The sequence below is a fragment of the Bos taurus genome, chromosome 26 (assembly GCF_002263795.3).
Source record: "Bos taurus isolate L1 Dominette 01449 registration number 42190680 breed Hereford chromosome 26, ARS-UCD2.0, whole genome shotgun sequence".
In the NCBI taxonomy this organism is placed as follows: Eukaryota; Metazoa; Chordata; class Mammalia; order Artiodactyla; family Bovidae; genus Bos; species Bos taurus.
The window spans coordinates 44,136,692-44,157,359 of NC_037353.1; the positions used below are offsets into that span (position 1 = coordinate 44,136,692).

Genomic DNA, 20,668 nt, shown 5'->3' on the forward strand with positions numbered 1-20,668 from the left:
TGCGTGTCTCCATCTTCCCTGCACCATATTGCAGTCAGAAAGGGAGTGCAATCCAGGCCTGACAGGTAGGGTTTTTTTATTTCCCCCGACAGCGCACCTCTTGACCTCTATCTTCTTGCCAATGATTTTTTAAATCCTAAATGATTTGGCAATAATTGCTCCTCCTTGCGTGGTTATTGCCCTTCACCGATAGTAAATCTGTGAGATTCCCCAGGGGCCGGAACGCATTTGGTATGCGGAACCCACAAGCTGGCCCAGACAGGCCTCGCTGAGCCGGGCTGCAGACCCAGGGGGTCCTGCACCCTGCCCCTCCCCCCGCCCACCCACGGCTCTGGGCTCTGCCAGGGCTTAGCCGTTGGGTTGTCAGGCAGAACCGTAGCTGCTGCTCCTCGGTGAGCTTCTTCCAACGGCCCAGGTTTCCCTGGTTCTGCCTCCATGGGTCCTGCCTGCAAACATTCTCACCCAGCAAGGCCCAGAGCTTCTGTTCTGAGTGGGGAGGAATTTCTGCTGCATGTACGTGTGTGTGTGCGCAAAATTGTATTTCCCCCAGAGCATGAAAGATGCCAGGCGTGACGTTGAATAATTGGAAGCCCGTTTCATTTCCAAGGAGCCTTCTAGCAAGGTGGCCCCCGGGACCCCTGGCAGCAGTGGATAGGGTCCTAAGCCGGAACCACGGCGGATGTTTAGAGGCTGGCCTGACAGTGTCAGGACAACTCCCTGGGAAGTCAAAACAGAGTCTCCCGCTAGAGCACGTGGCCGGCCTGCTGCCGGGGCCTCTCTGGCCAGGCGAGCTGAGTGGTTGCCCAGGAGACCCCGGCTTTGCGGGTACCCTTAGACTCGCGTGTGTGCAGCGTCTCTGGGGCAGGTCCCACTTCGAGGAACGTGGGTTGCCACTGGTTGTTTCTTCTTGGGTGATGGATGATTTCCACACGGCTGCATGGGAGCTCGTAGACACGAAAATGAACCCATTTGTATTTGACGGTGTTTTCCCCAGCATCACTTTCTAGAAAAAAAAAAAAAAAAAATCCAGCTTTACCATATCCAAATACTTGCCTGCGGCACTATTATTAACTTAATGTTTCTTTAAATTGATTCATTCTATATACTTCAGTGTCTACAAGAAACTTTCGATCCCTACTCTAAATGGGAAACCAGAATCACTCACCATAAATAGATTACTCTAAAAATAAATACTAATGGTTGTATTAAAAGTGTACATCCTGTTCTACCTAAAATCAAATCACGCATCAATAGTATGTGTAACACACGTTGGCGAAGAAGAGTTTGGTGGAGGAAAGCCCAGAGCTGTATGAAGTTTGGGACGAAATGCAGTGTATTTCAGGTACCTCGTATGTCCCGCAGGGGGCGCAGCTCCTAGCGGTCAGCGGAATTCTCAGCCCTCGTGGTCATCAGCCACCTGCTCACGCTCCTGGGGGCCCGTGTCCTTCAGTAGCTTCTCTGACGGAGGTCCCTCTGGTCTCTGCTGGAATATGATTAAGTGAGCAGGGTCTGGTACCTCTGAGGCAGTCCGTGCTAATTGTTAGAAACCCTCGTGTTCACCTGAAACTGCCTCCCTGGCGCCTGGGGCAGCAGCAGCTCAGCCTTTGTCCGCTTGTGCACAAGCGCCTCGCGATTCCTCATTATCTGAAGGCCCACTCGGGAGACGCTTCCAAGGACATTTGCTTCAGGTTTGTTGACCTGTGGTTGACACGCGTGTGGTGTCTTCTTCGGGGAAGGCTCTCATCCTTCCTCCTCCTATGCCCCCTAGCCTGGTTGATACCTCATTCCCTTCAGATCCAAACTCAAAACCTCACCTCCTCCAGGAAGCCTTCCCTGACCACTGTGAGCCCCACGAGGTCAGGCTTGACCACATCCTGCTTTTTTTCCTCCCTGTGCTTTATTGCAGGTCCTGGCTATATGTGTGTGAAATTACCTCATGAACATCTGTCCTCTGCCTTCCACCAGGAGCTTCACAAGGGTGGGGACTGTGTTTCTAAGTCACTGTGTCCCCACCACCCGGCCCATAGAGGACCCGATACAGAAGGGCTGGGGCACTGGAGGCCTGTCGTGAGGGCTGTGGACTCTCTCTAATAGGGCTAGATTAGGAGTTTACTCAATAAAACGTTTCCCAATATATTTTCCTTTTAAACATGTACAGATAGCTATTATGTCCAGGCACTGCCCTGGATGCTTAACTTCCATGTTTCTGTTTAAATACCACATTAGTTGAACCCATTGTACAGACTGAAGTGGATCACGAGATTGCAGGGCTAGCCTATCGCACACCGGGGACCCTGGGCTGACTTTCTCTGGCCCCATCTGAGCCTTGAGCTCAGTCTGACAAGTCTGGTGGGCGCATGGGGCCGGCCTCTGTATTCCCTATCTCCACCCCTACCACTCCGAGATGGAAGGGACATTCCATCTGGACTCCTCACAGGCAGAGTTCAAATAGACGGGTAAGGGTCCCCGAGTTTGTGACTGCTTCACAGGTATCATTTTTACTTTTCTTGGTTCCGGTTTCTGCATTTGTTCACTGGTTGGCCCTACCCAGCATCTGAATTTCAGAGAAACTTAAGAATAATTGTCAGTTTCAAAGCCTGTCTCCCCGTCAACATCGGGACACTCACTGTGCCCCAGGAGCCCGGTTCCTCGGGCTGTCTGACCTCCGACCAAGGACATTTCTGATCAGACTTGGAATGTGTTTGGTGTCTGATGTGTTAGACTTGACTTGCACTGGCAGAATCGTTTCCTGAAAATATTTTGAAGCTTTTAATCAGTGCGGTAGTTGAGTGAGGGAGGCTGCTCTTTTTCTTCTTTAAAAATACATTTATTTACGTAAAGAGTCAACCCCAGTTCGATCCCTGGGTCAGCAAGATCCACTAGAGAAGGGATAGGCTACCCACTCCAGTGTTCTTGGGCTTCCCTTGTGGCTCAGCTGGTAAAGAATCCGCCTGCAGTGCGGGGAGACCTGGGTTCGATTCCTGGGTTGGGAAGATCCCCTGGAGAAGGGAAAGGCTACCCACTCCAGTCCAGTGTTCTGGCCTGGAGAATTCCATGGACTGTATAGTCCATGGGGTTGCAAAGAGTCAGACACGACTGAGCCACTTTCACTTTCATGTAAAGAATACGAATCCATTTAAATGGTAGTATTCATCGCACAGGTTGATATGTTGAAAGGACACCCACCAGTGATGACTGAGGTTTCAGCAACAGGAATGCTGACTGTGCCCCTTGCCCCCGACTCTTGTTTGGTAACTGTTGAGCAGTTCTATGGTCTGGGCCTCTTAAGTGTCCTTGTTGGTTATCCATTTTAAATATAGCAGTGTGTACACCTGTTCATCCCAAACTCTCTATCCCCCCTCCCCGTCCTTCCGCCCGGCAACCGTAAGTTCACTCTAATCTTCCAGCTGGTTTTAAGTTTTTCTCCTCGTCCTTGGTTTTGAGCAATTTGCCTGTGTTGTGCTTTGATGTAACTGTCTTGATGTGTCTTGTGCTTGGTATTGATTGGGATCTTGGAGCTGTGGATTTATCATTTTTGTTGAGTTTGGAAATTTTTCAGACAATATTTCGTCAAATATTGTTTCCGTCTCCTCTCTGAACATCTTGCTTTCAGGGATTCCAGTTACACCAGGCCTTTTGAAGTTTCGTCATTTGGTCATTTTCTTAAAAATATATATATCTTTTCTCTCTGTGTTTCATTTGGGATCATTTCTATCACTGTGTCTTCAAGTTCCTCAATCTTTTTTTCCTCATTGTCTTACCTGGATTTAATCTCATCAAGTATTTTTGTATTTTGTTCCAGACATTGTAGTTTTCCCTTTTAGAAGCTTGATTTGGATATTGGTCTCTACTTAACTTTGGGAACGTATGGAATACAGTTATAGCAACTGCTGCAATGCCCTCCTCTGCTAATTCTTACATCTGGGTCAGTTCCAGTTCAGTTTTCGTTGATTTCCTCTTCATTGTGTGTGATTATTTGTCATCTTTGCATAGATGGGATTCATTTTTATTAAATTTTATCTTTCTGAGTGCTGGATATTTTTGTGTGGGTGCTAAGTCGTTTCTGTCGTGTCTGACCCTTTGTGACCCCATGGACTGAAGCCCACCAGGCTCCTCTGTCCATGGAATGCTCCAGGCCAGAATATTGGAGTGAGTGACCATGCCCTCCTCCAGGGGATCTTTCCCACCCAGGGACTGAACCCACCTCTCTTCTGTCTCCCGCATCGGCAGGCGGGTTCTTTACCACTAGCGCCACCTGGGAAATACTTTTGTGCTTTGTTCTGGGATACAGTCAAATCACTTGGGAATAGTTCAATCCTTCCAGATCTTGCTTTTAAAAGTAGGGAGGCAGCACAGAGCAGGGTTTACTCTGGGCTGGGTATTCCTCACTGCTGAGTCAAGACGCTTCTCCGAATGCTCCCCAGGCCCTGTGCATTATAATGTTTTCCAGTCTGACTTTCCAGTCTGATTGGTGGGAACAGGTGCCGTTCCCCAACTCTGCAGGAGGTCCCGGCTCTGTTTTAATTCTTGGTGTGACTCTTCCCCTGGCCTCGGGTGGTCTCCTCACTCACCTGTGCTCACCAGCAGTCTGCCCGACACTGCATCCTTCAGGGGGACACTCCGTAGATCTCCCCTGTTCTCCCAGTGCCCGCTCTTCTCCGATACGCTGCCTCGGTCTCCCAGCTCTGAGCTCACCTCCTCAATTCAGGGGATCGGGGCTCTGCCTGACTCCCCCTCCCTGTGCTCACAGACTGGAAGTCCTGAAGGCAGCCCCAGGGATCCACAGGACTGTCTGTTTCTCCTGCTTCTCCTGTATCTCAGCATTTGTCCTTTATTGCCTGATGTCCAGTGTCTTGAAAACTGTGATTGCATCTGGTTTATCTGGTTTTCGAGTTGTTTCAGGTGGGAAGGGGCTGCTTTTAGAAATGATACCCAGGCTGTGAGTGTTCCGTGCACATGTGTGTGTGTTTCTTTTTTTTTTCTAATTTTATTTTATTTTTAAACTTTACATAATTGTATTAGTTTTGCCAAATATCAGAATGTATTTCTTTTTGTATACATTTTTTGCTTTTTATAAGTGGTAAACTCACCATTGAGAGTAAAAGCTTCTCCGTTGGGGCTACAAAGATTGGCCAGAAATTCACTTAGCTTTTACAAAATAACCTGGTTACAGAGTATTTGTGAAAGTAAAAGTCGCTCAGTCGTGTCCGACTCTTTGTGACCCCATGGACCCTACAGTCCATGGAATTCACCAGGCCAGAATACTGGAGTGGGTAGCCTTTCCCTCTTCCAGGGGATCTTCCCAACCCAGGGATCAAACCCAGGTCTCCTGCATTGCAGGCGGATTCTTTACCAGCTGAGCCCCAAGGGAAGCCCTGCAGAGGTTTTGGCTGGGGGTAAAATTCAGCCTGTGTTCGAGCAGAGGTGAGACAGTGTCAACTCCCCATGTGTCCTGTGGCACCTGTGTGTTTATTTCTGGCTGTGCTGGGTCTTCATTGCTGTGCGGGCTTTTCCCTAGTTTCGGGGAGCCGGGGCTGCTCTCTGGTTGCGGAGCCTGGGCTTCTCATTGTGGTGGCTTCTCTTGTTGCGAGCGTGGGCTCCAGGGCTCCAGAGCTTCAGCAGCTGTGGCTCCCCAGCGCTCGGGCCCAGGCTCAGTAGTTGTGGTAAACAGGCTTAGTTGCTCCTCGGCATGGGGGGTCTTCCCAGATCAGGGATTGAACCTGCGTGCCCTGCATTGGCAGGCACATTCTTTACCGCTCAGCCGCCAGGGAAGCCCACCTCAGATCACTTTGATACCTGTTGGTTGATTTTACGTTCTGCAAATATGCACCATTCAGAGCTGCAGCCCATGGCGGGCAGTGGGAGATATATTCAAGCAGGTTGACTTTTAGTCAATATGACGACAGTATTACCTTGTTTAATGTGTACGATGGTGGTTTGAAACATCAAATCAAGAGGTTTACAATGTCAGAAAAGATGAGGGAGCGCAGGAAGAAAGCCATCCCGACACCACTTCTCAGCGCCTTTCACTATCTGCCCGACAGGCCATCATGATCGGGGATGACATCGTGGGTGACGTGGGCGGTGCCCAGAGGTACGGGATGAGAGCCCTGCAGGTGCGGACCGGGAAGTTCAGGTAAGCGCCCGTGGGAGCCTGCCTCCCATAGCCTGCCTGCCTCATGGATTCTAGGGTTTCACTTTTCATCTCCAAAATAAAGGGTGTTTCTCCTTCCAGATGGAAGAGCAGATTGTGGGCACCCAGTGACTTTTTGGTAACTGCACCCTGGACAGGCCTGGGTGCCTGTTAGTAGCAGAGAGTGGCAGGGAAAGCAGCTTTTGATACGGGGTCTGAGTTTCAGACCTGGGGTTGGAGAAGGGTGCCGTGCAGAGACCATGCACTAAAGGCTCTGGCCGGTTGCCGAGCCCACTGCCTGCAGAGCCTGGGCCTCGTGCCCTTGGCCCCATGGCAGACGGGTCACTCTGCTCGGAGGTTACAGCTGCTGTGCGCGACTCCTCTGGTCACTGCCTGTCCTTTTCCTCCATGTGTCTGGCTCTCTCACCTAAAGATGACAGGTGTGTGGCCAGGGATGAGTCAGGGACACTTGGGAGCTGAGCCTCCATCTCCAGAGTGTCTTCTCTGCTGGGAAGTCAGCCTGGCGTTGCTTGGGTCGCCGTCAGGCGCCTGTCGGGGTCCGGGCACTTGCTATGTGTGGAGGTGCCCTGCGGTGTCCGAGTGTGGCTCTCTCGCCCGTCTCAGACGTCAGAGTGTCGTTCTGCCTGACTCTAGGTGGTTTTGACTGTGGCCATTCAGAGGAAGTACTGTTTTGTGGATGCTGCAGAGACTTACTTAAAACGTGGTTGCCTTGGGTATTTGGATGTGGGGTGGGGGTGGGGGGGATGGACCTCATCAGCCATGAGCAATCTGCTTAGACCGGGTCAGAGGAGTCGATTCGAGGGCCTGACCCTCACTCTGAGGCCTGTCTCCTGTGTGAGAGACCCAGGCGGCCTTTGGGTTTGGGACAGGTGGGGGAACACCAGGCGAGTGAGCAAGTCTTAGCATCCCTGGGGGTCTGGGGCCAAGAAGTCCCTTCCAGCCTCTTCCTGGCCCTCCCAGGGTGTCAGAGGCCCCCCTTGAAGCCCCCAGCATGCCTTGAAACTTGGACCTCCTTTCTCCCCCACATCCTCAAATGAGGGTTTCCAGGATTTCCTGGGTCTCCTTGGCTATGTCCAGCTTATGTCTGACTCAAAGCCTTGCCAACATTCTCTCCCCTGCGGTCCTCTGTCCCCCTCCCTCCAAGTTGCTGAGCAGGAGGACTTGGCGCCCTGATGCTCTGCTGGACGGTGCTGCCGAGTCCCTCATGCCACCTGTCAGGAGCCGGTCCGGCCCAGGGAGCCCCTGTGAGCACAGGCACAGGAGTGGGGCCTCCTTGCTAAGAACACGGTGCTGAGGCTCAGAGCGGGGTGAAGAGTGAGAACCATGTCTTTTTTGTGTGTATGTACTGGGCTATTTCTGATTTCTTAGGAAGAAAAACTTGTCTTCTGGGATTAAATGTAGCCACGGTTGGGGTCTTTCTGGCCAGCCCAAGCCCTGCCCCTGTAACCGAGAAGGTCTTGCCTTTGCCCCAGGCCCCACGTGTACCCCTAGGGCGCTCAGTCCCTGAGGAAGGTCCACATGTGTGGTCAGGAAGCCCACCAGTGGGCAGGTGGGCATGCGGGCGGCTCTGTCCCACCGTGCACCACTGGGGTCGGCACTTTTCTGAGGCCCCTGTCGCCCCATCTCCTGGAGAGAGAAACCAATCAACAGCTGGCCTAATTGACGACATACGGATATTCTGGTAACATTTGGATATTTTACAAAACCAGGATAGTAGTCCACCTGCCTCCTTCTCGAGCCACGTTTTCTGCCATCTCTGCTCTCCAGCGCCTCGCTGTCTAATGCAGTGGCCACAAGCCACAGGTGCTGGGGAGCCCTGGAGATGAAGCTGGGTTAAAAATGGGCATACATGAGAATTCAAGGACTCGGTGGGAGAAGAACATGAAAGGGTCCATTCATAATATTTCATACCGATCACGTGTTGTAGTCCTGATGCCTTATGTTAATTTCACTTGTTTGTTCTCATTCTTGGCAACATGGCTACTAGAGCATCCTGGCTCGCCTCACTGCTCACACCCATCCGGGTGCCTTTCTGGTGGACAGCGGGGCCCCTGCACGGCTGCCTTCTCCCTGCAGATGGCACTCTTGGTGCATGAAGCCTGTGTGGCACTTGCTTGAAGCTCACGGCAGGCCCTGTAGCTGGCTTGGGGCCAGTGAGCAGCCTTGGCACTTTGGTACCCTGGAGACTGGGCCAGCATTCCAACCGTCCAACCCCCCACCCCCTGGGGCAGCACCCAACTTCCCCCTCTAGGGTGGCCCTGCCTGCCCCCTGGAGCTCTCCACCCCTCTGGCCACCTCTGCGAGCCGGCCACACTAGGTCTGAAGGTCGTCGTGGCCCATGTCTGCACCAGACAGGAGCTGGGCGGGGACAGTGAGGTGTCCTTACTGTGCACTGGGCCTCTCCTCTGAGTGGCCCGAGTGGGTGCACTGTGTCCCCTGCTGGTGGCCCTGGCCCAGCCCTGACTGCACTGGGGGATCGAGGCGGGTGGAGCATGGCCTTGTCCCAGGGCACAGGTGGCAGAGAGCCCTGCAGTGAGGAGCCTGGTGCTCACGCTGGGCCACGTGGCTTCTCCACTGGCTGGAGGCCGAGGCTGCATGGGGAGGCTGAACAAGTGTGAATCTTGATGGGGGTCCGGCCTCTCTCTGGAACTGGAGTGGGTGGCGCTGGTGGCCTCTGGACAGCCCCACTGCAGGTGCCCCTCAGGCCAGCGTCTCCTGGCTGTGCACACACTCACACACACGTGCGTGTACGAGGTTGTGGGTCTGACCACGGCACTGCTGGGGGCGTGGGACTTGGACTTGCCCACGGCTGGGAGGTCTCCCTGTGACCTTCCGTGTCTTCGTCCTCCTCTCTCCTTCCTGCTTGTATCGCAAAATGGCCCAAAGAGAAAAGGGTGAAGTGTCAGAGTGGGGCGAGGTCACGGGGGCCTGAGCTTCGGAAGGAGGGCTTCATAGGGCCTGCCCCTACTGTTACCGGCAGGAAGGCTCAGGGCCTGCAGAAAAGCGGGCCAGGCCCCCTCCGCCAACCCCAGTGTCTGGAGCCAGCGAAGCTCCCAGGGCAGACAGCGTGCAAACACCACCCGCCCAGCAGGGCAGCAGAGTCATGGCTGAAACCACACAAAGCTTGCTGATCATACCTGCTCTGCCTGGAAGTCCAGCCCAGCCAGGGTGTGGTCCTCACCCGGCCGGCAGGTAAGGCCTTTTGGGCGTTCTCCCTGTTTGCCCCTTCCTGGCATGTGTGACGCACCAGGGCTGCCGGCAGAACCTTCCAGCCTGAAGCCAGAAGCCACTGCTCCTGCAGCTCCGTAAGGTCCCGTCCCAACTCTCCCGGGGCCCTGAGCCCCTTGATGACAGGTCCTCATGGTGCCAGTGAGTCCTGGAGATCAGGGTGCAGGCTCCCCCGCCGCCAGAGGCCTTCCCAGTTGAGTTGGTTACAGCCTTGCCCCAGGCCACCTGGCGAGGTTTGGCAGAGGCTGGGCTGGAGCCTGGTTGCTCCGCCCCCAGGTGGGTGCTTCTGCCTCTGTTTTCTTCCTGGGAACACCTAGGCCTTGCGGTCAGATTCCAGGAGCTGCAGGAGTCATGGTCCCAGCCGCGCTTCAGGGCGCAGGCAGGGCTCGGTGGCTGTGATGGGGGGCTGGGCTGGGAGAGCTGCCGCCCCCACCCCCTGGCACCACGGCCCCCTTCTTCTCTCCTAAGGACAGGCCTCATCTTCTGTGGGAGCCGGGCCCTGTGCACCCTTATTTTGACAAATTCAGGCCAGAGACGTCCTTCCTAGCAGCGAGATGCTGTCTCCCCAGTGGAGGAGGAGGCACTCAGGACATCTCGCTGACCCTTCACACCTCCTGATAGCCCCCCGCCCGACCCCTCCTCCTGGGGACACGCCAGGAACAGAGCGAGGACCCCTGGACGGCTGCCCCTTGCACCTGCACAGCAGGCGTCTCACGGCAGGGCCCACGCTGGTCGTGCTGTGTCAGTAACTCAGCCGCGTGGAGCCTGCTCTGGGTGTCTTTTTGTTATTTACTCACGGCTGGATAACGTTTTATGAGCTCAGAACGTTCTTGACAAGCAGTTTGCCCTTTTGGACTTGGGAGGGGCCCTCGACTGGGGCTGGTGCTCCGTCCACACCGAAGCTGGGCTGGGGCTAGGGTCCCCATGGTCACTGTTCTCTCAGCCGGGGGTGAGGGGGGCAGGCAGATTCCAGCCACTTTGCACAAGGCTGGAGGATGTGGGGTGCAGAGAATCTGGTGGTGGAACCAGAGGCTGGCGTGGAACCGGCCAGGTCCGACTTGGCCCTGACACAGTGGCTGCCCGAGCCTGTCCCTTGACCCTGTCTCCCATCACTTTGCAGCCACCGACTTCAAAGCTTCCTTAGGAGGCTCTGGTTCCTCTTTGGAATGAGATGGAGTTTTCTTCTAGGGCCAGGTGGTATTTGAAGGAAGTGAGTGAACCCGGGCATTGGCTTTCCAGCAGTCACAGTTGTCACCATGAGACTCTTGGAGGCCAGGGTTGTGGGTGGTGGCCTGGCCGGCAGACCCAGGGATCGGGAGCAACCCTGGTTGCTCCAACCCTGGTCCCATTGTGGAGCACATGTGCTCCAGGCGGGACCCTCTGCCTCGTGGAGTGAGTGCTCCTGAACCTCAGGCCTTTGGTAGATGCTCCCGGCCGGGGAGGGGCCTCCATGTAGCTTCAGGCGGGGCTGCAGGCTGAGCACAGAGACTGGAGATGGCCAGCTACTGCCCGGCCGCAGCCCGGCCCGCCCAGCTGCGGAGAACCAGTTAATGCCGGGCTCGGGGGCCTCAGCCCTGGGTCCCGCGGGCTCCATCCTGGCTGCCAGCTGGGGGAGGGTCTGGAAACAGCCCCACCGAGGGACATCAGTGGACCAGCGGTCAGCCCAGCAGGCAGCCTCAGGCTGGGTCGGTCTGGAGCGTGTGGAGCTCCTGGCCACAGCAATGGGTATGTGATCCGAGCTAGGCCTAGGATTTCGAGAACCCCTAGGAAAGTCGCCAGTGAAATAGAAGCTGAGAAGTACCAGTAGCCATCTGTGTCATTCCAGGGGAAAGCCTGTCTAAGGGTGAAGCTGACAAGCAGGCAAGGGGAGCCTGGAGACAGAGAGAGAGGGAAAGGAAGAGAGAGTCCCCATTGTTGGAGCACCTGGATCTAGCTCTGCCTGAAGCTGGTCCCACCTCTGGCCTTTGAAGTCGAGCGGGCCAGTGAATTAGCGTTTTGGTTAGCGATGCCCCAGGAGCAGTGTGGTACCACGGGTTGGTCCAGAAAGCCGTCTCCCCCGGGCGGGTCGACCATGATGTGTGCCCACTGGGGAACCCGCCCCAGGGTGCTGCTGCTTACGCAGGTGGACGGCGTGGTGTGCTCCAACAGCGCAGTGGGAGTCTCTTCCTTTCTCTCTGTCTGCAGGCTCGCCTTTTCTGCTTGTGTGGTGTGCAAGCCCCGGTCTCCATGCTGCCCGCCACCTTTTTAAAATAGTCCTTGCAATGTTAGCATTTAGATAAATTCTTTTATTGTAATCTGTATTTCTTTCCATTTCTGCCTTCCATTTTATTTCCAAAATTTTAAAAAACAGAATCCAGAGCATCTTCAATATAGTATCTATAATATTCCATCATAACCCACAGTATTCAAAAACTACCAGACCCACAAAAAACCTCCCCAGAAAAGTATGGTCCCTATGCTAAAAATGTGTTAGACTTTCCCACGCTACCTTGCTGAGTGGCAAATAGAGACCTCGACAGTGGGCTTCAGCTCACAGCCCTGCTGGCTCGCTCTCTCTGCTCTGGAAAGCGCTGGAAGGATCCTCGTTTAACCTCAGAGAAGGCTGCCCTGAAGGTTTAATCAGAGCGGTCCCAGAATAGAACGGGCAGCCTGGAGAGGGGTGAGTGCTTGTCCCTGGAGACAAGCTGGGGCAGCTGCAGATGGCACCGCTGGGGCCAGAGCCACACACGCGCCCTGAGTCTGCGGCCCTGAAACAGGCACCTGTGGGTCTCTGTCCTTCCGGTTCCACTCCCCCACCACCATCCCTGGGATGACAGCGTTACCACCTCCTACTTGGAGATGTGGAAACTGCCTCCCAGGCAGGTGAGGGGCCCTGGGACTCAGTTATCCCAGCTGGGCCTGTCATTCACGCCTGATCCACCAACCAGCCTGTGACTTCTTCCTCTCGGTCGTGGGCTGTTAGCATCAGAGCTGGAGCCCAGGGGTTAAAGCCATAGATGCAGGTATGTAGGTGCCTGAGCAGCAGAGGTGGGAAAGGAAGGCATCTCCTTGTTAGAGAGGGTTTGGTTGTATCTTTGCATCCTTGTGTGTGTGCATGCTAAGTTGATTCAGTCACATCCGACTCTGTGACCCCATGGACAAGCCTGCCAGGCTTCTCCGTCCACGGGATTCTCCAGGCAAGAATACTGGAGTGGGTTGCCATGCCCTCCTCCAGGGGATCTTCCTTCCCAACCCAGGGATCGAATCCGAGTCTCTCATGTCTCCTGCATTGGCAGGTGGGTCCTCTACCACTAGCCCAACCTAGGGAGCCCTTTGCATCCTTGGGTGTCTCCTAAGGGCTTCCCTGATAGCTCAGTTGGTAAAGAATCTGTGTGTCTTCTAAATATGTTATAGCGGAAGTGCAGCATTCTTATCAGAACAGCAGTTGCTGTTTAAAGTGCGTCTGTGCCACCCTCCCATAGGCCTGTGAGTGGGGCTCTTCAGAAGAAAGACCACCTCAAGGCAACTTGGTTAAAGACAGAGCAGCCCAAGTGCCGTGATGCTCCTGAGCCGGCGCGTGGCTCTGCCCTGAGCCCCAGGGCCCAGCCAGGCTCCCTGCTCACACACAGGACCCTGGGTCGCTGGACACAGGCCTCCTCGCAAGGCAGATTCCCTTCCTGGCCTGGGAGCGGGCGCTCCGGCTCCTCTGCTTCCGTGTCCGGTGCTAGGACATGGCCCACGGGTTGGTGGGGACGCTGTGCACCCTCTGAGTTCCTTCATCCAGCAATGGGCAGGGTGGAGACCCTGGTCCCCGTGACCAAAATCAGTGCCTTCTCTGGGCCACCACACACACGCAGCCATCTGTGACCTCCCTGCAGCAGCCCCCACCCCCCAAGGTCCCATACCCTGGCTCACACACACACACACACACCACACACACACTCACACACACACTCTCTCACACTCACACACACACTCTCTCTCACACACACACACACACACTCTCACACACACTCACACACACACACACGGATTTGAACCTGAAGGGTGGCCGCCCAAGGGTGGGCTTCCGGACCCTGGCACACACACATACACACACTCACACATACACACTTACACACACACACACACACACACACACACACACGGATTTGAACCTGAAGGGTGGCCGCCCAAGGGTGGGCTCCCAGCCACCCCAGCACGGAGTGGGTGCCCAGGACTGTTGAGTCTGTACTTGCAGACTATAGACCCCAGGCTGGGGGCGGTGGGTGAGTGTATGCCAGGCAGAGCCTGAGTCAGCCCTCCCTGGACTGAGGGGGTCAGAAGGCGGGGTCAAGGCTCCCCTTGCTGAAGGCCCAGGTGCCTCCCCCTCCCCCGCCCACCGCCTTGATGTGTGCAGTCCAAGCCCACCTGCCCCTTGGCATCTGGGACGAAGTCTCTGACCCAGGGCAGGGAGGGGCCTGGTGGAGAAGACCCAAGAGGGTGGGCAGGGGCAGCCTCTGAGCTGTGCTGTGCCCTAGGAGGGTCCCGGGGGAGCGCGCAGGGGGCCCAGATGCTCCGCCCCTGGGTCCCTCCTCCTGTGCCCGCTCCTGCCCTCACCTCCACCCCTGGCTTTACTGCCCACCCCCGGCCCTCCAGTCTTACAGGGTCAGCACTCATTTCCCTTCTTCCACACGCTGCTTTCAGCAGGGGCCAGCAGTGGGCACCTTGCTGCCAGCGAGCGGGGGCTTTGAGGGCAGGGTGTACACCTGCACGCTCACACGCGTGCACACTCAGGCCCTGCAGCCCACCCACCCTCCACCCCGGGCCCTCACCCCTCCTCTGCCAGCCCTCGTGGAGAGCCCCGAGGTGCTGGGCCCGGCTGTGGAGAGACCCCCTGGCAGTGGGATCCCAGGCCTCTCCCGCCAGCCTCTCCCGTGCCCTTCTCTTCCTCCGGCTCCCCTGCATCTGCTCAGGGGAGGGGGCCTGAGAACCCAGGGTTCCTGGCTAAGGTTCCTGGTTCTAGGTCTCCCCTGTGAGCTCACGGGGAGACCAAGGCTCCACGGAGAAGGCGCCCTTCCATCCATCACCACGCCCATCCTCTGCTGGCCGGAATCCTGCTGTCGTTAAGGCCTTGTCTGATGATGGCTTCCCGGGGTCCTCCCGCCTGTAAGGGCCTTAAGGGGCTCCCTCAGCTCTGTATGGGCCTCTGAGTGGCAGAGGGACCATCTCAAGGTCAAGGGGATCCCATGGCAAGCTGGGGTCCATGTGGGCTCCCACTTCAGGCCATTTCTCTTATACCCGAAATACCCCTCACCTCGGGGGGATTGCCTGGATTTCCCATGGTCTGATAATTTCCAAACCTTTTTGGAGATTTCCAGAAAAGACAAATGCCACAGACCCTTCTCCCAGAGCCAGACCCTGCCCAGATCTTCCTGGTAATTCCATTGCTTCCTTTATTGAGAGGACACTCCAGCCCTGGGGGCAAGTCCTATCTCTGGACTCGCATCTGGGGCGCCGAGGCCTCGCCTGTCTTGACACTGACGGTCTTAAAGATCCCAGGACAGTCATCTCGTCTGATACTCCCTCGTGATATGGCCCAGGTTACGCACTTGGGGCCAGAGCATCACAGAAGCCATGCCGTGTGCGTCTCAGAGCGTCATGTTAGGAAGCGTGCGGTGTTGGTTTGCCAACCACAGTGATGTTTTAACCTGTCTGATTAAGGTGGTGACTGCCATAAAGTTACGTAAAGTTATGGGTTTTCTTCCCTTTGTAATGAATAACTGTTCGTGGGGAGACCCTTTGGGTAAGAATCCTGTTTCTCACCCTACTTTCCATCCACGAGTTTTATTTTTTTTGGCTGTGCTGGAACTTCATTGCCACGAGGACTTTTCCTCTAGCTGCGGGGAGCGGGGGCTGCTCCCCAGTTGCAGTGCTCAGGTTGCGGAGCACAGGCTCTGGGTGCTCAGACTTCAGTAGTTGCGGCTCGTGGACTCAGAGTTGCGGCTCCCCGGCTCTAGAGCCCAGGCTTAGCAGTTGTGGCTCACGGGCTCAGTTGCTCCGTGGCATATGGAGGCTTCCCAGACCAGGGATTGAACCCGTGTCTCCTGCATTGGCAGGAGGATTCTTTCCCACTGAGCCACCAAGGAAGCCCCCGTCCACTAGTTTTAATGTCTGTTGTTTCTCCTTGAGCTAACTGTTTCTGTAATGGCCACCAAGTAATTCCATCATTCATTCTTAACATTTGTGATTGATGCTCTATTGTATGGAAGAATGTTCTTTTCTCCCCACTTATTTATTTTTATCCGTGTGGACTCACGGATTCCTGTGTAACCCACTAGGTGATAATCTATAAGCATCGTAATTCATTTGAATGCTCAAGTGGTCACCAGTGTGGCCAGTAACAGCGTCTTCAAGCCGGTTCTGTGTCCTTTTGACCCCCGTCTTCCCGCCCTTTCTTACTTTCTGGCAGAAAAACGGCTTCAGGGTCACTGTGTTCTGTCTCTGCCTCAGTGCCAGAGCCAGCCGTGTCTCCTGGGAGCCCCAGTGCCCTGGAGTGGAAAGTGACACTTAGAAGCAAAGCCCAGGACACTGGATGTTCGGTTGCCTCTGAGCGTCCCTTCTCTCAGGCCCTCTCCTTGGGCAGAGGTGGGAGACACGCGTGTGCGCGTGTGCGTAATTCACACGTCCAACCACGCGTGTCTCTGTTCCTGCCTGTGCCCATAGAAGACCACGGGTACACATCGACACCTCTGATCCCGCTCCAGCCCCACCGGGCCATCCCGACCTGGTGCCTTTGCACATCTGTACCTTTGTCCCCGACAGGAAGAAGCCGGCATCTGTCATTCCTGTTTACTTAATTGTCTGTCACCCTGTACCTGGCTGACCCCCGGCCCTGCTGGACTGTGTCCCTCTCACCGCCCCGCAGCGCTCTCCTTATGAGGGGCTCTGCCCCTCCCATGCCCCCTCCCACGCCAGGGCACCCAGCTGCCTTCCCACCAGAGAGGAAGACCCCAGACCTCCATCCATCTCCCTCCTCGTGCCCTTCTTGTTCCTTGAGCGATAGGACTGGGTTTTCGCCAATTTCATCATCCCCACATGCCTCGCGCGCGGCAGACACCCTGGTCTGTGTAACTGGGCAACCAGGATCTTCCCCGTTGGACAGGCCTTTCAGCTTCCCAGAGCATTTTTTTTTTTTTTGTCATGGTTCTCACCCTAGCCCCGCGGGTGGGCAGGGGAAGTCGGGCGTTCTGGGGAAGATGCCGACCCGCCCAGGGTCACCGGGCTGGAGAGAGGGCGTTCCAGGGCCGGTTGCCAGCCTGTCTGTCGAGGCTGTCCCCCTTGGCCCCCATGAAAGCCTAGTCACGCAATGTTAGGGGTGTCACCTGGGCCGCTACTGCCGCCACTGTGGCAATCACGTGCTCTGAAGATGGAGAAGAACCCCAGGCTCAAATCCCGGTTCCGCCACCTCCCAGCTGAGCCTCAGTCTTCTCATCTTTAAAATGGAAGTTTGGGGGCAGTAGCGTCAGCGCCTTCAGCACAGGAGGAGCCGGCTGAGCCGACAAGCGCAGGGGGAAGTGGGTCTGTGATACACGGGTGCATGCAGCACAGAGCGCCCGAGGCTGCCGGCCTGACGCCCCACAGCCCGGGCGTTCCTGAGGGCGGGCTTGGCCAGACCCACGCCCCCGGGTAGAATCACAGGGGTCATCGACTGGGGTGTTCAGGTGCCACTTTGAAAATTCACCCCCGCATCCTCAGATTTCCAAGCGCTCTCCCACATCCTTAGATCCCCAAGCACTCTCCCAAATGGGCTCCCAGCCTCCCCTGCGTGTGGGGAACGGTCAACAGCTTGCACAAGTTTACGGACGTGGACGGCGGAAGGGAAGAATACAACCATGTGCCAGGTCTCTCGCCGTTTGTGACCTTGTGGCAGCCAGGCGGAGCAGGGCATACCACGGGGCCAGCCATCGTGAGCCGATAGATGCTTGATTAGGAAGCTTGACTTTTCTTTTAAACAGGGCGCAGGTGGCTATATCCAGGCTTACTACTCGGGGAGGAGGGGCAAGCTCCTACCCTACCCCACCCCATACCCAGATGCAGGGAGACACACCCCATCCTTGCCAGGCCATCTCCTACCACCCAGAGGGCACCCAGAGGGCAGCTCAGCTTTGTAGGCACCTTCACGCGCTTAGCACTGTGTGGGGAGACCAAGTGGCCTGGAGGGTCCCCAGCCCAGTGATGGGCACGGAGTGTGTGTCCTGGGGGCTTGGGGGCACCTGAGGAGGACTCCGTGAGATGCAGAGTGCCGGGGGAGGGGGCTGTGAGGGTGGTGCTCAGGATGTGGGCTCAGCAGGGACAGCATCCGCCCTGCTGTGTCCTGTCTTGGGTCTCCCCAGACTGCCAACTCTGAGTGAGGGATGTGGGCATGGGGCTGAGGACATAGAGGCCCGGGCGGGGGGCCCGGAGGTGCTGGGCTTCTGGAGTCCCCTCAAGGCCCCAGAACGTGACCGAGTGGTGGGTGGTCCGCAGGAGGGAGCCTTGTAGTGTGGCTGCAGTATTTCGGGAGCAGATGCCCCTTGGGAGACTGGTAGTGCCCCTTTGCCCTGGTGTTGGGCGCTCGGGTGCTGGGCACGCAGGGGCTGGGTGCTCAGGGGCTAGATACTCAGGGGCTGGATTTCTTCCTCCACCACAGCACCCGTGGGTTTTCTTTCATTTTTTAGAGTCTCCCAAATGTGAGGTTGTAGAGGCAACGAGCGGCAAGAGGGAGCAATGGTGGCTTGTCAGAAACCACAGCTGTGTGGGGAGGAAGCCAGGGCACAGCTCCCGGCCTGACCAGGTCTGGCCCGGGGCTCAGACAGGGACAGGCTGGCGGAAGGGTGTGAGTTTGGGGGCTTATGGCAGGGAATGACATCTCTGAGCCACCACTTGGCCTGCATGTGACCCTGCACGGGCTACTTTGCGTCTCTGTGCTTCATTCCCGTCTGTGAAGACAGATGCTGCTGCTGCTCTTGTAGGATGCCGTGAGGTCCAGGTGAGCCGGGCAGGTCCAGGTGAGGCCGTGATGAGCTTGTCCCCTCCATCTCGGGCTCCTGACAGATCTCTCGTGGTTTCTGGCCTCGTCAGTAGCTTGGCTCTGGCTTACGCAGGGCCAGGAAGAGCTCAGTGATGCAACTGTGGAAAGTAGCCATCAGGACATGCACATACTTACACATAAATATTCATCGGAAGGACTGATGCTGAAGCTGAAACTCCAATCCTTTGACCAGCTGGTGCGAAGAACTGACTCATTTGAAAAGACCCTGATGCTGGGAAAAATTGAAGGCGGGAGGAGAAGGAGATGACAGAGGATGAGATGGTTGGATGGCATCACTGACTTGACGGACATGAATTTTAATAAACTCTGGAAGTTGGTGATGGACAGGGAGGCCTGGCGTGCTGCAGGCCATTGGGTCACAAAGAGTTGGACATGACTGAGTGACTGAACTGAACGACTTTCATGGGGTCTGGGTATTTTCTCATGTGCCTTGCTCCCTGGAGCCCAGTGGTTAAGCACACAGGCCCTGGGACCTGATGCCCTCCGTGTGCTCAGCTGTGTGGCTGTGGGCTGGTTACCTAACCTCTCTGTGCCTCAGCTTCCTCACTGTGGATGTGTCTCCTTCTTACCGTTGTTGGGAAAATCCTAATTGTAACAGGGATAGACACGGGACCTTCACCTAAGGTCACAGAGCGGATGAGAGCCCCTCTTTGAACCCTGGAGTCGACTCCATAGCCAGTGCTCTGAATCGTCCCCCATGTGCCATGTTACCTTGTGAGTACGGTCCATTTCTTTCTGGACCATTCTAGACTAGTCCAGTGGAGTTTGTTGCCCTCCAGGGGTGCATGCTGTGAAGTCCGGCTGGGCAGGGGTGCCAGCACTTTGAGGAGCTGCTCCCAGCTGCCAAGGGAGCTGAGCCCAGGGGCTCAGGGTCTGTCCTCAGGCCAGGGCCCAAGCCCCAGTTCTGCTGTGGTCCTTCAGGGGACCAACTGGGGGGGGCTTCCAGACCCTGCTGTAATTCAGCCTGCGCATCTGTCTTGTCTGTGTTGGGGCTGCCTCAGATTCTGCTGGGCTGGGGTGGAAGTTCTGCTTTGAAAGCATTTAGGAGCTTGAGAGAAGGAAATGGCAACCCTCCAGTGTTCTTGCCTGGAGAATCCCAGGGACGGGGGAGCCTGGTGGGCTGCCGTCTGTGGGGTCACACAGAGTCGGACACGACTGAACAACTGAGCAGCAGCAGCAGCAGCAGCAGGAGCTGGAGAAGCAGATGAATGAGCTCAGACCTGTCCCTCACTCGTTGCTGACCATTCTGCTCCCCCAGGCCTCATGGATCTCACGGATGCTGCGGCTGGAGCCCGGCAGGATCCTGGCAGTGTGTCTGTGTCATTCCTTGTCTCGTTCTGGCCAGCATCAGCCAGGACGGGGAAGACGGGGTTAACCTTCTTTGGAACCCCCCAGTAAAGAGGAAACCTCAGTGTTTCCACGTGAAATGGTTTAACATAAACTCCGTCCAGGCCCGCTGAGGCCGCCCCAGACGGATCTTGCCAGGGCAGGGTGGCAGCTCACGAGCACCTCCTAGCGTCCGAGCTCCTCTCTGCAGGCCTGAGTAGGTGGGCAGCACTCGGGCCGCTGGCCAAGGGACCCGGCCTCCAGGTGACCAGCTGGTGCATCCCTGAGCCCACATGGATGTCTGCCTGAGGTCCCGTGAGCCCAGGGGGGAGGCTGAAGGAGGGGAAGGGAGAAGGGCAGGGAAACTTCTGGGTCACTTTGTTAGTGACCTTCAGAAGGCAGGAAGTAGGCCAAGGTCCCACTTGACTGGAGACCGTTGGGAACCTGAGTTATTTAAGAGCCAATCTGTGCGGCAGCTCTGAGCCCAGGAGAATCAGACCGGTCCAGCAAGGACTGGTTTAGGACAGTGGGCCTTGATGGGTCCTATTGGAAGCTGCTCCATCCTCCTCCACTGCCGGGAGCTGGATGGACTGAGCTGTGAGAGTCTGGGTGTGGACTGTGGCCCGGGCCCTCGCACAGCAAGCCTGTAAGGTAAATACAGCGTCTCCGGGTTCTGAGCAACAGAAACATTTAGTAACCTGGTGGGACCAAGGAGTCAAACCAAGTATGTCTGACTGCAGAGCCCTGACCACAGCCCCCACCCCGCTCACCTGGACTCAGCTTCCCCACCTGCGTGCTGCCAGGAGACGGGAACACAGTGCCCGGGGTGTCAAGGGCCCCCGGGAGATGTCAGGGTTTCAGGTGTCTGCCCGTGTGGCGGGGGTTTCTCATTGTTGTTCAGAAGTGGG

At 56.2% G+C, this 20,668-nt stretch overlaps 1 protein-coding gene across 5 annotated transcripts in view; it reads left to right on the forward strand.

Annotated features, from left to right (window-relative positions):
• LHPP (phospholysine phosphohistidine inorganic pyrophosphate phosphatase) overlaps positions 1–20,668 on the forward strand; it is a 127,315-nt gene that overhangs the window by 39,143 nt on the left and 67,504 nt on the right. For 3 of the 5 annotated variants that reach the window (XR_003032731.2, XM_059881906.1, NM_001080912.1), the window contains exon 6: positions 6,045–6,136. The exons of 1 other annotated variant lie outside the window; for it this stretch is intronic. Coding sequence is in view for 3 of the 4 variants with exons in the window: in XM_059881906.1 (XP_059737889.1) it covers positions 6,045–6,136 (92 nt within the window). In the remaining variant the exon portion in view is untranslated. Of the gene's footprint in view, positions 1–1,906; positions 2,150–6,044; positions 6,137–20,668 lie in introns of those variants that run through there. One more of the 5 variants, XM_024985715.1, reaches the window with a different exon arrangement.